General features: G+C 41.4%; 1 protein-coding gene across 1 annotated transcript in view; it reads left to right on the forward strand.

Annotated features, from left to right (window-relative positions):
* Nucleotides 1-13,709, forward strand: part of PIGU (phosphatidylinositol glycan anchor biosynthesis class U) — a 29,846-nt gene that overhangs the window by 3,840 nt on the left and 12,297 nt on the right. Inside the window, exons 3-9 of the mRNA XM_081866800.1 lie at nucleotides 1,421-1,480; nucleotides 3,911-3,973; nucleotides 5,519-5,628; nucleotides 9,416-9,516; nucleotides 10,055-10,152; nucleotides 10,936-11,090; nucleotides 13,155-13,298. Coding sequence (XP_081722926.1) covers nucleotides 1,421-1,480; nucleotides 3,911-3,973; nucleotides 5,519-5,628; nucleotides 9,416-9,516; nucleotides 10,055-10,152; nucleotides 10,936-11,090; nucleotides 13,155-13,298 — 731 coding nt within the window. The remainder of the gene's footprint in view (nucleotides 1-1,420; nucleotides 1,481-3,910; nucleotides 3,974-5,518; nucleotides 5,629-9,415; nucleotides 9,517-10,054; nucleotides 10,153-10,935; nucleotides 11,091-13,154; nucleotides 13,299-13,709) is intronic.

Genomic DNA, 13,709 nt, shown 5'->3' on the forward strand with positions numbered 1-13,709 from the left:
TAGATAAATATCTGGCAGGAAGGTAAACGGCGTTTCCGTGAACTACTCTGGTTCGCCAGAAGTGGCTTAGTCAAGCTGGCCACATGACCCGGAAGCTGTACGCCGGCTCCTGCAGCCAATAAAGCAAGATGAGCGCCACAATCCCAGAGTCGGCCATGACTGGACATAATGGTCAAGGGTCCCTTTACCTTTACCTTTTACTGTAAGATAAAATTGAAATTAGGGTGGTATCTAAAGTGCAATCTTATGCTTGATGGGGGAAGGGGCAGAGCTTTCTAGTTTGGCCCTATATGCCACCAAATTACTCTTTATGCAGAAAGGCTCTATAACTTGGGAGGGGAGGCAGGAGATGTTCTCCACCTATTCCCATCCCCAACACTTTCAGAGTGTGACGGATGCTTGCTTGCCTCTTCCCCAAAATGATATTGAGGGGCAATTGGTTATTTGTTTTGGCGTGGGGGGCAAGAAGAGGGGCACAAAAGAGTTATCCTCCCCTTTCCTCAATGCTTGTGAGTCCCTACTTGTAATATTAAAGGCAAAGGCACAGCTTCTCCAAAGAGGAGGCTGTGGGGCTGTTAGAGTTGCCTTTGGGAATAACAGTCCTCTTCCTTGCCCTTCTTTGCACATGTCAGTACAGCGTTTATACCAGGGGTCAGCAGACTTTTTCAGCGGAGGGCTGGTCCACTGTCCCTCGGACCTTGTGGGGGGCCGGACTATATTGGGGGGGGGGGATGAACGAATTCCTATGCCCCACAAATAACCCAGAGATGCATTTTCAATAAAAGCACACATTCTACTCATGTAAAAACACCAGGCAGGCCCCACAAATAACCCAGAGATACATTTTAAATAAAAAGACACATTCTACTCATGTAAAAACACGCTGATTCCCGGACCGTCCGTGGGCAGGATTTAGAAGGCGATTGGGCTGGATCCAGCCCCCGGGCCTTAGTTTGCCTGCCCATGGTCTATACCCTTGTGGAGCACTTAACGAAGTACGCAGGAAGTCAGGAGCAATCATAAATGCCACAGCTCCAACATCAGCCATGGCTGCAGCATTGGTCGAGTTGCAATAGGTTCCTAGCACAGATATGAATGATAGGTGGATTAGTGGCTCTGCATTACATGTCATGCCATACTCTGAAGATACCACAGGTTGCATTCAACTAAGCTTTACTCTGAGTAGACCCATTGAAATTCATACTCATCACTCATGTAGGTCTATTAATTTCAATAGGTCTGCTCTGAGTAAATGTTAACTTAATGCATCCCTAAGTAACACGATTATATGAAGCTAAAGTGTAGACTTTGTGTCATTTCCAGGAGTGTGTGTGTGTGTGTGTGTGTGTGTGTGTGTTGCTTTGATTTGAAAGCAGTTTGCTCAGGTTAATTGTATTTCTCTCTTTGTTTCCCCCCTTAGACTCCACTAATAATATACCTCTTTCATTTCCTGATTGATTACGCTGAGCTAGTATTTATGGTAAGTATTGCTTTCATTTTCATCCACAGCTCAATTGCCTCTCTTTCAGAGCTTATTCCTTGTTTTATTGAGCATGTACACTTTCCTCTCTCTCTCTATATATAGTACTCTTATAAATTCATACACACATACACACACACACACACACGTGAATTTCTAAGAGTACAAAATACAGAACTGAAGAATAAAAAAGAAAAAAGTGAAAGAAAAAGAAGGGGGAAAGGAAAAAAAATAGATATCAGCCCATAATTAGACATCAACCCATAATTTTTGTGAACCGCCCTGAGACCTCCAGGTATCGGGTGGTATATAAATTCAATAAATAAATAATTCTGTTCCATCGACTTCCCATCCATCCTTCCATGGCTCCCGAAAGTTTCCCATTCCTGCTGCATGTGCTATTTTTTACCTAACTATTGAAACATTCAAATTCTACAGTACACTTTCCTAAACAAAGTGGTAGTTGTAATTTTTCCTCCAGAAAGCCTTTGATTATATGATACTCTGTTGACATGTGGCATATCCTAGAATGCATTAATTCTATACATATTTTTTCCTTTAAAAAAAGTTAGCATGGGATGTTTGCTTGCCAAGAAAGATAGAAGTGGAGAGTTTATAAATCCCAGCTTTATTGCTTTTTTATACTGCCTTAGAGATAGTGAAGAATCCAAAAATTAGTAATTTTCCATTGCTTTTCCTGTTATTAATAATTTCCTACCAAAAGCAAATGCAAAGGTCTGGTGACTTCAGTAGGACTTCACCCATGTTATAATATTGGAGTTACAATAGTGTTTGTGCGCCAAATAAAAAAATGATCAGATATGTGTCTAATTTTGCTTGACTTCGTGGCATTCCTGTCACGGCCAAGTTTGGATTATACTTGCCCTTACCTGTTTCCTATGCATAGTGGCCGAGTGAGATCACACCTTACGTTCCTACATCTGATACCTCTGGGGTGTCCATTTGTGGGTGTCATGTCTGAATGTGGTATATATGTATAACATTCATTGCATACAGACCAAAATGACATAGACTCTGTAAGTTGGGCCTATATGCATTGCATTTTACAGGTGTGCACCATACTTGTTTTCTCAGTTGTGAAATTGCTGTAAGATGCTAATCTTAATTTACCGTGTGATAGGGGTTTGCTGCTTCACAAACAAATACTTCTGCTATCTGGTTCTAGTCTTACCTGAATTTAAAAAGACCCACCTGTGATAAATTTTTCTTCTTCGTTCAAAGTATCAGGTCACAGCTGCAATTATCACACATTTAACATGATGGCGTGGATGAGCTCTGAAACAGAGTTTGTCAAGCTGTTTGAACTTGTGTGGGACTTGATGAATGAGCTCCACTGTCGACTAGGTTCTCAAAATGCTCCGTTTCCTAGATCCTTCCAGGGAGATTGATGAGCCAATGATATTGTGTTATACCTGGGACTGCCTTTTAATGTGATCTAGAAACTTTCATTGGTTCAACATAGGGCTACAAGATTGTAAACTCTGGGACTGGCTGATATGATCATATTACACCAGTATTTTACCATCCGTGCTGACTTCCAGTCTGTTTCTAGCCCAATTCAAAATGCTGATAGTGACCTTTAAAATCTTAAATGGCTTTGCGCAGATAATTTGAAGGATTGCCTGCTCCCTAGAGGCCTTTCTCTGGCTTTTCTGCAGGTACTCCCACCAACTGAGGTTTGGTGGGTGACTTCCAGAGAGAGGAACAGCTATGGAACCTCATTTCTGGACTATCCGCCGTACTGCCACCTGGTGCCTGAATTGTGGGCTCTTTGGTGCCAGGCAGATACCTTTGTTTTTTCTCATTTTTTTTCAATCTTAAAATTTTCAGGACTTTTAAGATCTTTGGAACTGCTGTTGTTTCTCATTGCCAGTTTTTAATCAGTATTTATTCTTCTGCTGGCTTTATACTGTTTTGGATTTTATGCTTATGCAGTATTGTGGTTTTTTAAATTTTGTCTTTTTACTGTAACCCACCTGAGGGCATACTGGGAATTTTACACTTGAGATGTATATTTTTAGAACCCACCTTATTTCTGAATTTTATGTTGCTTTAAACTGTTCTTAATAATGTGTCTTAATTGTTGTAACCTGCCCTGGAATCTTGGGGTTAAGGGTGGGTAGTAAAATTGTGGTTGTAGTTGTTGTAATAATAATAATAATAATAATTTAAAAAATAGGGTGCTGTAGAAATGAATTAAAAATATATAAATCAACTCATTATAATTTAAACTTACAGGTAGAAAAATACAATTTTAATGTTTTTGGCCCTTGATGTTTGCATTCCTGAACATTGCAAATTGCAAAGCTGATGTTACTTTTAAAAAAACATTTTGTAAAGTAATATGTTTCATTGTGATCCTTTACATTCTCAAGTGTTTTTCATTAATATTGGTGATATTTTTTTCAGATTACAGATATGTTGACTGCTGTCGCTCTCTATTTGGCCGTTCAGGATTACAACAAAGTTACGGTAAGTAAACATGTGTCATTTGTTTATTTGGTTACTGTCCACATTGATAGGGCACTTGCTGGGTGTTGTCTTCGCTTTCCTCATTTTTCTTTCTAATAAGCATTTTCTTTACTTGTTGGGTTACCCACCTGCTATGTGGTGTAATTTGCACATCTGTTGTGTATGAATATCTACTCCCACATATTGAAATTTACTGTCACAGATCTTCACAATAGTTACATTATTTCGCAGTCATTGAGTACTGAAACCACACAGTATCCCTCTCACACACAAAGAGAAAGAGAGAATGAGAGGGAAGCAGGACAATAATTGGGCGAGAGAGGGCAAAACGCTGCATTTGACTCTGCTCATGAGCTCCACTTTTGTTACGTTGCTGCTGGATTTGCATCCAAATGAATTTTTGCAGCATGATGTTGGAGTGGGAAATTAGCCTTTCTTGGGCACATGGCAATACCTGCACCCACTCTTTCAGTTTTTTCAATGCTGACTGCAGTGCATGCCTCATGTGCAGTAAGTAGGCGGTGCAGACAAGGTCATACAGCACTCACTGCTTTTCTTGCTGTTCCCCTTTGCCTTCCCTTTGCATGAGCTGTGCTTAAACCAAGAAGCGTTTAATTGACTATAGCTTCCCATTTCATCCAAACTGGGAGACTATAGTTGCCAGCGCCATAACAATCCAGGACATTAAGTCCTGGTTTGAAGTTGGGTTAGTATTCTAGCTTGCTTGGAAGCTGGTGACCATAGTTTCCCAGTTTGAACGAAAAATGGGAAACTATGGTTAATTAGAGATGTTATGGTTTGTTTGCTCACAACAGAAAGCAGAAAGGGACTGTGGGTGCAGGGGGGAAATATTGTAAATATTTTGGCTTCAAGGTATTATTGTCCCAACTCAGCCTGTCTAGTCTAGTATTCCAGCAGGACTGATTAATCCATACCAATCCCTTTGAAATACCATTGAATGGAATATGCAACTAAAAACCCTCTCTGGAAAGGAGAGGATAATACTTTCCTTATGGTCAGTAGAAGAGATCCTTAATATAGATTGATATGCCCATTATCTTGGTGAATCATTTTCCAGTACAAATAGGAGGCAGAGACACACAGTATCCACCCAATAAATCTCAATCTAGATTATGACTTGACCTTTTCCTTATTAACTCATGAAAACTGAAAGGAAACTACTGAAGCTGTAATTGCTTGCAATTCAAACAGTTTTGAATGCTCTCTTCTGAAAGGTCAGTATTGATTTATCTAGCGAGTGACATTTTAAATATATAATTACATCGATATATTTCTGAAATTGTCCTCAAATGAATCTGATGCAATGTTGAGGGGGGAAACTGCTGTGGTTTGTAGATGTTCATGTCACGCAATGCACGGTAGTTCTGCCTGTGAAAAGGTAGTAACAAAAAAATCTAAGTACTAAGTTTATAAGCTTTGGGCTATGGTAAAAAGAAATTTTCTTCAGGCAGCACAATAATGAGGCTCAGTTACTTATACAAGTATACAGTGATTTGTGACATCTCGTTTTTCTTTCCTATCCAGTTTAAGAAGCAAAAGCTACTAATAGAACTGGATAAATATGCACCTGATGCAGCTGAGCTTATTCGGACCCCCATGGAAATGTACTATATCCCTCTCAAGGTTGCACTGTTGTAAGTATTGCCTTCAGTGGGTAAAAATCTTCTAATACACAGAACGTTTGTTATTACACTGGTACCTTGGGTTACATATGCTTCAGGTTACATACGCTTCAGGTTACAGACTCCGCTAACCAAGAAATAGTGCTTCAGGTTAAGAACTTTGTTTCAGGATGAGAACAGAAATTGTGCTCCGGCGGCGCGGCGGCAGCAGGAGGCCCCATTAGCTAAAGTGGTGCTTCAGGTTAAGAACAGTTTCAGGTTAAGTACGGACCTCCGGAATGAATTAAGTACTTAACCTGAGGTATCACTGTACTAATTACAGTGGTACCTAGGGTTACATACGCTTCAGGTTACAGACTCTGCTAACCCAGAAATAGTACCTCGGGTTAAGAACTTTGCTTCAGGATTGTCAGGCCTGGTCGTTGTCCTCTTCAGATCACCACACAAACGCTTCTTGTTCTTTTATAACTTTTTATTGTTTTTTAACAAAATAATCTTATAAACAGTTATTAACTATTATTCCTCAGAGTCACTTCTTTCAGATACCTTCTGAGCTCTGCTTCTCCGTGACCAGCCACCCTCAAAATGGCGAAGGCGCCTTTCCCTTCGTTTTCCGCTCTTTTTTCTAACCTCCTGGCTAGAGCTGGCCTGTATCTCCCCTCCTCCGAATCTGAGCTAGAACTTAACCCTTGCCTTTCCTGGGAACAGCCGGTCCCTCCCTGTTGTTCCTCTTGCTCTCTTCTATTAGATTCACTGCTCTCCTTCCCCCCTTGGGGAATGCTTTCTCCCTCTGATAACTCTTCCCTGACAAGGATGAGAACAGAAATTGTGCTCCGGCGGCGTGGTGGCAGCAGGAGGCCCTATTAGCTAAAGTGGTGCTTCAGGTTAAGAACAGTTTCAGGTTAAGAACAGACCTCCGGAACAAATTAAGTACTTAACCCGAGGTACCACTGTATATTGGCTTGGATCCAGAGAAGTACTAGTGGAATCCTGTTCACACAGCTGGGCTTTCCTGTCTCCTCATTCTGCATTCCATCTCCTAACCAGCAAACTATGGTCTGATTAAGACAGGAAATAATGAACTATGCCCTGTCCACGAGGGGAGGAGAGGCTTGGGAAGGAAATGGCATAAAAGCCCGCTGCTCATTCACAGTTCTCAAAACTATGTTTTGGAGCATTGTCTGCACACAATCATCCTGTCCATTCCAAAGGTGCACAAGACTGTTATGGTTTGTGGTTTCCCCCTCTCTTTCCCCCCAGTAAACATTTCTGCCCTTTCCTTCTTGTCCCTCCAACAAGAGGGAAAGAGGATGAACCCAATGAATAGTGTACTACCTTCTGCTAAAATTGCAGGCTCCTTTCCCAAAACTACCTTCACAAGCTTGACTTTCAGAAACAGAGAATCTCCCCTTCCTCCTGCCCTGATCCAATTTCTTGAATCAGCTGCCTGGGGCCTATCCCATGACAGCACCTAAGGACAGGGCTTTTAACTCACACACCTTATCTTGCTGTGTCTTTATTTCTAATAGTTTTATTATAATAGTAATGATTCACCCAGAATCTCACCTACTGAGCAATATTCTATCTGTGTTTCCCTTTTGAGCCTAGTGAAAAGAAATAACTGAATTGCTTATTTTTTTTAAATTAAGGAACTGTATCTTAAAATAATTAAAATGAACCATCCTCTGGAAGATATACAGTGATGTGTGTGTAGTTTTTAATCTTGTAATCTCTCAACCACTCTAACTCAGCTGTGTTCAGGGCTTGCAACACTTCCCACAGAGCCTGCCACCCACACAGTTGCAATCCAGCCCATTGTAAGTGTTCTCCTGTTAGCACAAAATAGTCCTTGAATCATCTTCTGTGTGTTCCCTTGATTTCTTTAATAAAACCTATTCAGTGGCAGACCGTATTTTTTCTTAAAGGTGTTGCATGCTATTTCCCCCCTGTTTTTACTGTTTATCCATTACCAAATGTGGAAGGACAAGTATTAGCAATTGTACATTAAGAAGTGGGGCCTCCATCAAGGTGTTGCCGTGTATACTCATCTCTCAGTGAGACTGCTTCTGTTCAGTGTGCCAGCCAGCCAGCCAGCCATGTTCTCTTCCCCCAGGCCATTCCACTCAGTCTTTCCCCAGTTTTCTATTTTTCTTTTCTTGCAGACAATAATTATTCTCTGGTTACTGAACATGCTCAGTCCATACTGAGCTTTTCTGGGAGGGAGCTGCCCCTTTGGGGTCTTCCTATACTCTGGCAAGACTCAGGGTTTCCCTGCGCATTTTGATACCCCCCTTTTGTTTCTCAGTGACCATTGTTGGCTACAACAATGTTTTCATATTCTGTTGGGAGCCGCCCAGAATGGCTGGGGAAACCCAGCCAGATGGGCGGGGTATAAATAATAATAATAATAATAATAATAATAATAATAATAATTGCATTCACCACCTGAATTTACAATTAGAGGGAATGATAGGTAGGTGAAGTCTCAAAGTCTGAAAGGCTCGCAGCCTGACAGTGCAATCACATACACGTCTGCTCAGAAGTACATCCCACTGGCTTCATTCCCAGATAAGCGTGTACAAAATTGTAGTCTTAGTCAAAAAGAATATGCATAAATGAAAGAAGAAATGCATAGGGGGAAAGGGAAAACATAATCTTTCTAATACTTCATCAGCCTGGTTCCCATGTAACGCTAAGCCAAACCATGATGTATCTTACATAAGCAAACCTTGGTTCCCAAAGAGAACATGGTGGCTACTCTGGTCCTGCTCTGGTCCTAGCACTACCATACTGTGAGCTAAGCCATGCTTTGGGTTAGGGTTACATTTGACAGTGGGCTGATGGTTTATCTCCCCCAGACAAACCATGATTGCTGAATCATAGGAAACAAACTTGGCTACAGCTCATGGTTTGTCCTGAGTCACAAACTCTGGTTCAAATGTAATACTAGGCCAAAGCATAGCATAGCTCACAATAGCACAGCTTCAGCAGCAAGACCGGTGGACGAGCAAAGCAGCCATGATCTTCTCTCTAGGAACCCACACATTTGCTCATTCACACTACTAAACCATGGTTTGGCTTAGTGTTGTGTGCAAAATGAACCAGTTTAAATATATCAATCCAGCCCTTTCAAACTCACATTTCTTAGTTCTGCTACATATAAAGTTTCCATTCCTCTACCCATCCTAATCTCACCCTCTGCCAAACTCACTTTGCATACAAAAGGGCAGTTTCCCCTATTACATCATCATGCTTCCGAATGAGATTGCATTTTAAAGGTACTCTTCTCTAACATTCTCCTTTCCTCCTTAGACTCTTGTAATTGTCTTGTACTGTGCTGGAAAATAGGTTTGTCTGCAAGGGCAGTACCTAACTTGGCAGGGTCCCAAAGGTACCATTTCAGTTCAGGGTCTTGGATGACAAAGCATGCGCAACCCAGAAATAAAAAAGAGATGGCAGAATCCTGATTGCTTGGGGTTTGTTTTAACTCCTTATCTGCAGCTGCGTATTTTATACAGTGCCCTTAATGTACAGAGTAGCATAAGCAAAAAGAAGAAGTACAAGTTTGTACCCTAAGCAGCTTATAACCTCCTTTTGATGAAGGAGAAGGAAAGGAGAAGCTAGATAAGCAAAGGGTGAATGTGCAAATACAATTATGCATACTTAAGGTTTGTATCGGCTGGGGATGTGAATTACGGGGTTACGCCAAAGGTTTCACAGAAGAGCTAGGTCAGAGGAGGAAATGGAAGATAGAGTAGGCATTCTGGGACCTTGACTTTGCGTTTTTGCTCTTTTCCAGTTATCTCTTAAATCCATATACTGTGATGTCTTGCGTTGCAAAGTCCACTTGTGCCATCAACAATACCGTAATTGCATTCTTCATTTTGGCAACGATTAAAGGTAATTGATCTGGGGGAAATGGGCATACCTCTCAGCTTTTCTTTTTATAACAGTTGAAAAATGTGCCACTTTAAATGCGGAAAATAACTGTGTGGTTGTGTCTGAGCTGTCAGGCAAACCAGATCGCAGATAGGTTTGTGGTTCTGCAGTCTTTGATGTCACAACTGAAAACTTTTTCAGTCTGAAGGCCACATTTGCTTCTGGGCAGCTTTCTGAGAGCCACATTGCCAGTTGTGGGCGGGGCCAGAGGCAAAAATGGACTTCCACTTGCGCAATGCGTCTTCACCCCCCCCCACGCCCTATGTGCCCCCTGAAATTGGCTTGGGGGGTGTAGTATTGTCAAGTGAACAGCACACAGAGGGAGGAGAGAGAAGACCGTTCCATCTGGCGATTGCAATGCTTACGTGGAGGGAATGTTTGTCTTAGCACCCTTCAATCTCCTTTTTTGACCAAATGCTTCCATTTTAGAAGCCCGTTTGAGTATGGAAAGTCTAGTGATTATTAGCTGTCGCAATTATTTTGTTTTCCTGTTTTGCAGGTAGTGCCTTGCTCAGTGCTGTATTTCTGGCCTTAGCAACATACCAGTCCCTGTACCCTCTCACCTTGTTTGCACCAGCCGTTCTGTATTTATTGCAGGTAAACATTCTACAGGGGCAAAAGCTATGTTTTTAATACTGCTTCTCCTATCAACCATCAGCAAACAGAAGCTGATGCAGCAAGCACAAACTGATAGGTACCACAATGGCACCGGTTGCCAACAGTTTGCAAGACTTCCTTGGGGGCAGACGGCTCAAACTGGAAAGCAACCAGCAAGTTGTTTTCAGCTCGCCTTGGCTGGGACAAAGCACTCTTCCATTCTCTCGTGGCCAATGTTACTGAGCAAATTGTGAAATGCCAGTCATTTGCCTGTGGTGATCTAGCTAAAGTGGGGAGAATTTTGATGACTGTCTTTTCTTCTGAATCAACTAAGTCTAGGAAGGCCCTACAGTTGGCAACAATTCTCTTTCTTGCCCTTCTGTAGAAGATGACAAGCATCTGGCTTCTCTTTTTCTGAATGTTGATCTGAGTCCTTGAGGGAGTCAGATGCGGTTGGAATCTTTAATTGTTCATGTATATATACAGCCCTGTAAAACAGATTAAATGAGGTTCTCAGTCAGAGGGCACAGGATATTTTCCCAAGATTTGGGGATTGATAATAAAATTTTGCAAACCATTTTTTAGTGGTTTTTAGCCCATTGTTATCCTACCATTCCAAGATATTTAGGATTTTGCACTATTATTAAAATACAAGTGCCTTCTGTATTACAGACGCTCTTCCATAAATATGCAAACCCTGATCTGGAAAAGGTGGGGTTTTTTTCATATTATATGTTTCCATTTCAAAAAACTTACTTTGTGATGTTGTTTCTCCCCCAATAGCGTCAGTTCATACCAGTGAAAATGAAAAGCAAAGGCTTCTGGCTTTACACCTTGCAGTATGCAGCTCTGTATTTGGGAAGCCTGGTGGTGATTATTTGTCTCTCATTCTTCCTCCTCAACTCTTGGGATTTTATTCCATCTGTGTATGGTTTCATGTAAGTAGAACTTGCACTGGATCTGTCCATCTGTAAAACCACTGTCCCCCTTAAGAGCTTCTTATTGTACTTGTGAGTTCAGAACACAAAACAGTAGAACAGTTAAAATATTGAATTAAGCCTCCTCTTGCTAAAATATACGTATGTTTGTTCAATGTCATGCTAATTAGGGGTGATTCATTGCTGGGTGAATAGCGCAACTTCATTTATCTGAATTGTTTGGAAGATAAACAGTTTGGAAGATGGTTTGGAAGATACTTGATAAACAGGAGCTCAAGTAAATTAGTGTACAGTACTAATTATGTAGCGCTGTACTGGCATTTTAACTAAGGAGCATGCAATGATGTTTGGATAATAAGCATTCATAAGGCTGAGATTTGTTATAATGGAGATCCTGTAAATTAAGAGAAGCTGTGTTCATAGGCTCTTTAAGAGCAGTTGTGTGCTTCCCATAGACATCTGATTGGCCACAGAGAGAACAGAATAGTGGACTAGATCCAGAAGGATCATCCTATATTCTTAATTCAAGTAGTCACAATTCCTGGATAAAGCCAATGTCTAAGAGGAGTTTAGATTATGTGTGGGTTAAACATGGCTCAATGTATTAAATGCTAACAAGAAAGGAAAAGCAATAAACAATATCTGATGTTGCTCTGCTTGTTGCATCCTTTAGGTAAGCATAGCTTCTGATACATAGAATCATAGAATCCTAGAGTTGGAAGAGACCACAAGGGCCATCGAGTTCAACCCCCTGCCAAGCAGGAAACACCATCAGAGCACTCCTGACATATGGTTGTCAAGCCTCTGCTTAAAGACCTCCAAAGAAGGAGACTCCAGCGCAGTCAGAAGGAGACTCCAGCGCAGTCAGTAGGGCATGAGACACTTAATATCATGTGGGTTTGAACCCAACATGAGCAAAAGGTTCCTGCATTGCAGGGGGTTGGACTACATGACCCTCGTGATCCCTTCCAACTCTGCAAAACTATGATTCTATAAGGAGCACTGCCTCAAAGGCACCAGTTCTTTGGACAGGTTATACAGAATGTGCTTGCACACAGGGGGAAGATGAGAAGCCCCACAGCCTCCAGATATTCCAACCTGAAACGTTAGAAATGGAAAGATGTGGAACTAAATGTTTGTCCCCAGTGCGTTGTGTTGTTGTTGTTGTTGTTCCTCAGAGTCATTATTGTTTACCTAACACAGGACAATGGTGTTCCTTGAATAAGCTGTTATGACCAATAGGTGTCACTGTTTTCCCACAGAAATAAATTTACGGTTGAAATGGAACTGCAAATGCCATAGTGAAAATAATGGGGGAAAGCCTAGCTTTGGGTGGGTGGGGGAGGCAATGCTTGGTTTATTTTATTTTTAAAGTATAGATTGCTTTTCAAACCAAATTGTTCCCAAAACAGTTTACAAATATATATACAGAAAGCTAAACCACAGTGCAGTGTTATAACTAGATGAAAAACCAGACCTTTTAAATAGTCCAAAGTACTTCTAAACCCAGCAGAAACTGACATGAGTGTGGCAAAAAGAGAGAGAGAGAGAAATACAGACTGAAAGCAGCAGTAAAAAGATTGATCTTTAAGGCCTGTTTAAAAAGGATGGAGCAAAAGGATGGAGGCTTCCTAACTTCATATAGAATTGAGTTGTAAATTGTGAGGCCACAGCCAAGAAGTCCCTGTTCCATGTGCACAACAGCCTGCCTTTATAGGTGGGCACCTAAGTGGGGCATCTGAAGCAGATTTTAAGGCGGGGAACGAGGTCCTTTAAATATAAGCTGGGTCTCAAACTATTTAGGGCCTTAAATGTCATCACGAGCACTTTCAATCAAGCTCAGACACTGGTATAATATGGGTGTAATACGATCCAGCTTGCCAGCCACAACCTGTGGGTGGGCAGTTATATTTTGCACCAATTGAAGTTTCTGAGCCATTTTTAAAGGCAGTCCCAGGTCTTTGTAAAGTCTTTGTCATTAACATGCTGTTTGTACTCTTGATCTACTGTTCTACTAAGCTGTCTTTATACTCCCTGATTGTGACATTTTGCCATCCATTCCAGCCTTTCCGTTCCAGACCTGACACCCAACGTTGGCCTCTTCTGGTACTTCTTTGCTGAAATGTTTGAGCACTTCAGCCTCTTTTTCGTGTGCGTCTTTCAGATCAACGTCTTCTTTTATACCATTCCCTTGTCAGTGAAACTAAAGTAAGTAGACTCTCTTAGTCTTGCCTCTCTCTTTGCTGCTGCTGCTTCTTCAGTTTCTGTTGGCCAGGAGTGTTAATTTTTAATGCTGCTGACAAAAGCTTTTGCTGCTCAAGGTAGTGTAAAACCATCACCAGGAATGATCAGTGTTCCCTTCTGGAGGGGGTCTTATTGCTCATTTTAGCTTGGCTAATCCTTGTTGAACATCACTATTATTCTTTTGACTGAAGCTTAGTTTAACATAATGCTGCGCATGTAAGAGAAAAATGTGCTGCATTCCGCATAGCTGGCTTCATGTTTCAGCCAGAACCTTCAACTGCTATCCATAGTGCTCACCTGGACCATGAAGCCATAGCATGCTTACACAGCACATGCAATCCAATTCAAATGAGATGGAGCAAACACACGTAGGTT

This window comes from Podarcis erhardii (assembly GCF_964252035.2).
Source record: "Podarcis erhardii genome assembly, chromosome: 6".
NCBI classification, from domain to species: domain Eukaryota; kingdom Metazoa; phylum Chordata; class Lepidosauria; order Squamata; family Lacertidae; genus Podarcis; species Podarcis erhardii.